Source organism: Chrysochloris asiatica, unplaced genomic scaffold (genome assembly GCF_000296735.1).
Source record: "Chrysochloris asiatica unplaced genomic scaffold, ChrAsi1.0 scaffold00008, whole genome shotgun sequence".
NCBI classification, from domain to species: domain Eukaryota; kingdom Metazoa; phylum Chordata; class Mammalia; order Afrosoricida; family Chrysochloridae; genus Chrysochloris; species Chrysochloris asiatica.
In genome coordinates, this window is record NW_006408526.1 from 17,243,683 (window position 1) to 17,249,682 (window position 6,000).

The following is a 6,000-nucleotide window of genomic DNA, read 5'->3' on the forward strand; positions in this document are numbered from 1 at the left end:
CAATCAAGTTTCTAGCCTCAGACACCCAATGGGGCACTTCTACTCTGTCCTATGAGCTTTTTGAGAGTCACAATTGACTCCCCAAAAGTGGATTTGGTAGAGTAATAAAAAGATACCGTGCTGCTCCACCCTCAGGTGGGGGAGTTCCCATTGTCTAATTCTAAAAGCAGGTAGAGGAAACCTGTTTATTCTAAATCAGTTGGCCTACCCAAAATTAGTTTATTCTAATGAAAGTGTAACTGTCAATCTTTTTTATTTAAGAGACTGTTAAGAGGAACACAGATGCACAGATTGATTTTTTAGTGCCTTTTGTTATTCTCAAATTATTCTAATCCAGAAAGTGAACTGTGCAGTTATTCATGTTTGATTATTCTAAAGGGCCGTGATGACCTGAGACAGGATGCTGTCATGCAGCAGGTTTTCCAAATGTGTAATACATTGCTGCAGAGAAACACTGAAACCAGAAAGAGGAAATTAACGATCTGCACATATAAGGTAACATGTCTATACTGCTGCTGTTTGAACAAGAACATATAAGAGATGTGATTATTTGGAGCAGAGGTCAGCAAACAAATCTGTTAAGGATCAGATAGTAAACATTTTTGACTTTGTGGGGCAATTTAAAGTTTCTGTAAAAAAATATTCTTAACTCACAGGCTGTATAAAAACAGGTTATAGCCAGGTTTGATCCAAAGGCCATACTTCCAACCTCTGAGTAAGCCAATATAATTTTTGTTTTGGTTAGTGCACTGGACTTGCAGAGTCAGTTTGCAAGGTCAGCAGTTCAAGCTCACCAGCCACTCGGAAACCCTATACAGGGTCACTGTGGGTCGAAACTGACTCGACGGCACTTAACAACAACAACAAATTAATGTACAGTTAGATGTTTCTTACAATCATCTGAAGTATTTTTTTCCCTATCTTTGACCATTTGGACTATTTCTGATCTGAAAGTGCACCTAAGAAGAAAAGTGGTGTTGGGAAGAAACTGATTCAGTGCAAAAATACAAACATAAAACAGGCTACATAAAAATTAAAGTAGTTTCTGACTAGGTAATTTTCATGGTTCAAAATCCAGCACACAGCCTTTCCCTTTCCATGAGTCTAGAGTCCTCAGCTGTTCTATCTTTCCACATCATCACCTCTGCCTCCATCTCTGGTGTTGCTGCTTTTCTGGTTAGCATCCCATATTCCGCTCATGCTCTTTTCTCTTGATGGTCCTAGGGTCCTCTATTTCTGGATCGGGAAGGAGCACTGGTAGCGTAGTGGTTACGAATATGGCTGTGAACCTTAAGGCCAGCAGTTCGAAACTACCAGCCGCTCCGCGGGAGAAAGATGAGGCGTTCTGCTCCCGTAAAGATTTACAGCCTCGGAAACCCTGTACAAGGTCGCTATGGGTCAGAACCAACTCAAAGGCACTTAACAACAACAAAGATTAACTACTCTCCCCTTTATGTTTCAAAACTCCTACCTTTACATTTGGGGCAATAGCAATTAGTCATGATAACAATTACTCACTATTGAATCCAAAGAGTCATATCCCATCTCCTTTTACCAGACCCATCTAGACAAGATGAAAACTAGTCAATGGGGATTCTACCTTCCCCCTCACACTCTGAAACAGCTCCCTCTTGAAAACTTGTAAGTTAGCCATTTTGTACCTTTATTGTCCTCTCCCCCCTGCCCATTTTAGGTAGCTAATGTCTAATTTTTCTGTCCCTATCAACCCTTGTAAGGAGTTCTGGTAGCGTAGTTGTTATGAATCGGGCTGTGAACCTCAGGGTCAGCAGTTTGAAACTACCAGCTGTTATGCAGGAAAAAGATGAGGCTTTCTGCTCCCATATAGATTTGCAGCCTCGGAAACCCTGTGCAGGGTCACTATGAGTTGGAACCGACTCTACGGTACTTAATAGCAACAACAACATCAACTCTTGTATACTGAGGGGACAGGCTTTATCCTTGAGGTGAAGACTCCTTCCCTCTCATTTGGTATTTTGTGCTACTACATCCGTAAGAATAGGTCAGGTTCATCAAATTGTAGCAAGTTACACTTGCTTTATCAAATTTCTTTATCTTCCTCTAGTCGAACTCTGTTTGATATCCATTGAAGCTAGGTCCCCTATACCTCTTTTGGCCCTTACATTGAATATTCATTTATAATGTCTTCATTTTGCAAATAATACTAAATCATCATTTTGAAAAACCTGTTTTCCATAGGGTTCTTATACTGTTTCTTTTATGGTTTAGTACTTTATCTCGTTTTCTTCTCACTTGTTTTTTCTGTTTGTATGCAGATATAAATAAATTAAGAAGAGTATATAGCTAATTCACTGTGTAGTAGAGAAGTAATAATCTAATGAAGATGATTTTATAGGACAAATCATAGCCAGTGATGAGTCTTGGCTTTATACCAATACAATTCAGAGAGCAAAGTCCAATCAAAACAATGACTTCTGAGGGGATCTGCTGGGCCAGTTAAATTCAAGGCAGAGAGCTCAGCTCAGCGACTGTTTTTTGGGATCCTAAAGGGGTAATGTTGGCAGTTTTTCTCAAAGAACACAAGGCAGTCACAGGGATTATGATGAAGACATTTTTAAGAAAATTTAAAACTACATTGGTGAGTAAAACTAATGTTCTCCCGTGTAAACTATCACTCAATTCACAATAAAAACTTAAAAAAAAAAAAATGACATTGGTGAGAAAAGAACCTGAAAGGTTGTGCTGAGGAATTTTTTTCCATCACAATAGTGCACCTGCTCATTCCTTGAGGGTTTTAAGAGCTGTCCTGTGAGAATTTACTGAGCAACCTTACTCCATCCACCTACAGCTCTGTTCTTGCCTCTTCAGACTTCTTTTGTTCCCCAAACTAAAAAAACATTTAAAAGAACACCATTTGAGTCCGTCAAGGATGCCAAAACTGTCAATTTGATGTGGTGTAAATAGAATAGTGTCGAATTCTTCAGGAAAGGACAATCTTCAGAATTATAGTGTAACGACATACATGGAGGCTATGTCGAGAATATAGACCTACATGGAGGATACTGGGTATTTGTGCTTAATAAAGCAGTCTCTTCATTTTGTAGCAATACTTTCTGACTTGCCCTCATATTTGTGCAGTAGAGTACTATATAGCTGTTAAAATGTGACTTAGAGGTAAATGGGCTAACATAGCTAAAATTAAAACAATGTTGAGTGAATAAGAAAATTGCAGAAATAAAATTTACAATTATCTATGTATGTATAGCATTGAAACAACTATATAGAAAAATGAATGAACATAATAAACAAATTATTAGTAATCTTGGTGAGAAGGAGGGCTTTGTCTCCTTTCCAGGAATTGTTTCTCATATCTTGACTTGATAAAGCTGTACAGTGAGTAAAAGACATTTGTTTGTATCACTTTTATACTTTATGGTTTCTGACATCTGATGATTTTTTGAAAATAACTTCATCTTGTGGTTAATGTATCATAGAAATCGAGAGATGAGCAGACTCTCGCAAGTTTAAGTTGCTGGCTAGAAAATGAGATTCTTTGAGCTTAAGTTTGTTTTCAGGTTGCCTTTCAAATTCCTTTGGATACTTAGTGGTACCATGGTTAAGCACATGGCTGCTTACTGAAAGGTAGGTGGTTCATATCCACCAGCTGTTTCGTAAGAGTGGCAGTCTGCTTCTGTAGAGATTACTGCCTTAGAAACCCTGTGGAGCAGCTCTCCTCTGTTCTCCAGGGTCCCTGTGAGTGGGAATTAACTCAGTGGCAGCAAAGTTTCTCAAAGGATCATTATCTCCTGTAAACAGAAATATTAACACAGATGTGTAAAAAATGTTTTGCACTGGTTATAATAGTTAAATGATCAACAGATGCCCTTTAATATCTTTTCATAATCAAAAGGTATTTAATTTGTAACTTCAGGTTGTTCCCCTGTCTCAGCGAAGTGGTGTTCTTGAGTGGTGCACAGGAACTGTCCCCATTGGCGAATTTCTAGTTAACAACGAAGATGGTGCTCATAAAAGATACAGGCCAAACGATTACAGTGCCTGTCAGTGCCAAAGGAAAATGATGGTAAGTGTCACTAAAAAAGTCCTTGCAAGACTATTACTACTTACTACAGCTGACAGTTCTTAAATACTATAATACAAAAAGATTTAAGTTTCATGAGGCATAAAGATACTAAATAAAAAAAAATAAATGCTCCAAAATGGAAGTGTGTGTGAGTGAAAAGGGAAGGCTATTAAGTGTCTGTGTAGAGTGCCAACCTACACACTTAAAGTGTGTGCTAATTTGTTTCTTGTTTAGTTAGGCAAGATAAGATAATTTTTGTTGTTGTTAAGTGCCATTGAGTTGATTCCAATTCATAGCTACCTTTTGATGGGTTTTAACTGCTGACCTGTGGTTCACAGTCCAGTGCTGGTCCAACAGCACCATACCAGGGGCCATTTGCTAAAACAAACACTCAATTATGAAATAATTTTATAGGTACGCCATGTCACATTGGCTCTCAGACCTGACATTCCCCAGCCCAGTCAGCATCTTTTACTGAATGCCTCCTGTCTATCAGACCAAAACCTCCTTTGCAAAAGTGGGCAAGATGCCCCAAGTCTTTGAGGCTGAGCTTCCGGAGTCGAGCACTGTAGCCTCTGTCCCCAGTTTGCCAGGGATGAGAAGGTGAATGTCCCAGTCTGATGGACATTGAGTGTTCCCAGTTAGTAGCCTGGAGCCCTTGCAACAGGGACCCAAGGTCTGCACCCAGGAACCCAGAGACCAGGGGGAAGGTAATGGGGAGAGGCACTGTACAACCAACCCCTAGTGGCTGGTCTCCTGTGAACAAGGCTTCCGCTGCATGGTCTGCTGCCGTGTGCTTGCGTCCCAGGAGGCCCTGATTGAGCATGTGGAGCACGGAGTGAGCCAAGGCTCCAGCTGCCGTGTTTTTAATGAAGAGCTGCTGGAGAGGCGGCTGCCAGCCTCAGCCCCTCACACTCTATCTCGCTGCAACCAACTTCCCATGCATCCTGAAATAGCCACCAAGAAGAGGCAGTCTTCTGGTCTCTAGATGCCTGAAGGAGCAGCTGGAAAAGCAGAGAGAAGCTGAAGATGCTGAGGCACCAATTAGTGGGACTACAGAGGCAAGAGTCTGACTGCAGGCAGCACAGCCTCAAGGCCAGAGGGGAGCACCGAAAGACCTGTTAGCACCCTTGGATTGGGAGGATCAAAACGTAGCAGCTACCCCCAAAATTTGTTGTTTGAATCCTACTAATGATGCTTGGTGTCCTGGTGTCACACTACAGGGTAATGCACTGGACTGCAAGGTCACCTTGAGCTGCAAGGTCACCTTGATCCACAAGGTCAGTGGTTCAAACCCACCAGGCACTCCTTGGAAACCCTATACAAGGTTGCTATGAGTCAGAAGTGACTTTATAGCACTTAACAACAACAATCTGCCAGGTACTGTGTTGAGACTTCACACATATTACAGCTAATCATCACCATAATTATTCCGATTTTAAGATGAGAAAAAAAAAATCAGAAAGCTTAACTTGTTCAAGTTAATCAGCTAATAAATGGTGGAGTGAGGATTTGAACTTTGTTGAATTACAAAATCTTATTTTTCCTTTTGCTTTCTGTTGCATGTTTTTAAAGTGTGTAATAAATTGTTTTAAGCATTGTGACTAAAGACTTTACTGGTTTTTGAGGCAGACATAGAGGAGACAGTGGCTAGTTTTACCTGGAGCAAGATGTGGAGTGAATTAAATTCAAGGAAGTCTTCATAAAGGACATTGACTTTGAGCTAAGTTTCGTAAACAAGTTGGTGTGCTAGGAAGAAGGATCGTTCAGACTAAGGAAAGGGGTGTGAACAAATGGCTGAAAACAACATGAGCTTCGTATCTGAGAAACAACAGATGCATTTGGAGCAGTTGTTGTTGTTGTTAAGTGCCGTCGAGTCGGTTCCGACCCATAGCGACCCTGTACAGGGTTTCCGAGGGTGTAAATCCTTACGGGAGTAG

The 6,000-nt window shown here is 40.6% G+C and overlaps 1 protein-coding gene across 1 annotated transcript in view; it reads left to right on the forward strand.

The window, feature by feature from the left end:
* The window catches only part of ATM (ataxia telangiectasia mutated), a 136,138-nt gene that overhangs the window by 110,665 nt on the left and 19,473 nt on the right, over window positions 1-6,000 (forward strand). Inside the window, exons 55-56 of the mRNA XM_006833800.1 lie at window positions 379-495; window positions 3,911-4,060. Coding sequence (XP_006833863.1) covers window positions 379-495; window positions 3,911-4,060 — 267 coding nt within the window. The remainder of the gene's footprint in view (window positions 1-378; window positions 496-3,910; window positions 4,061-6,000) is intronic.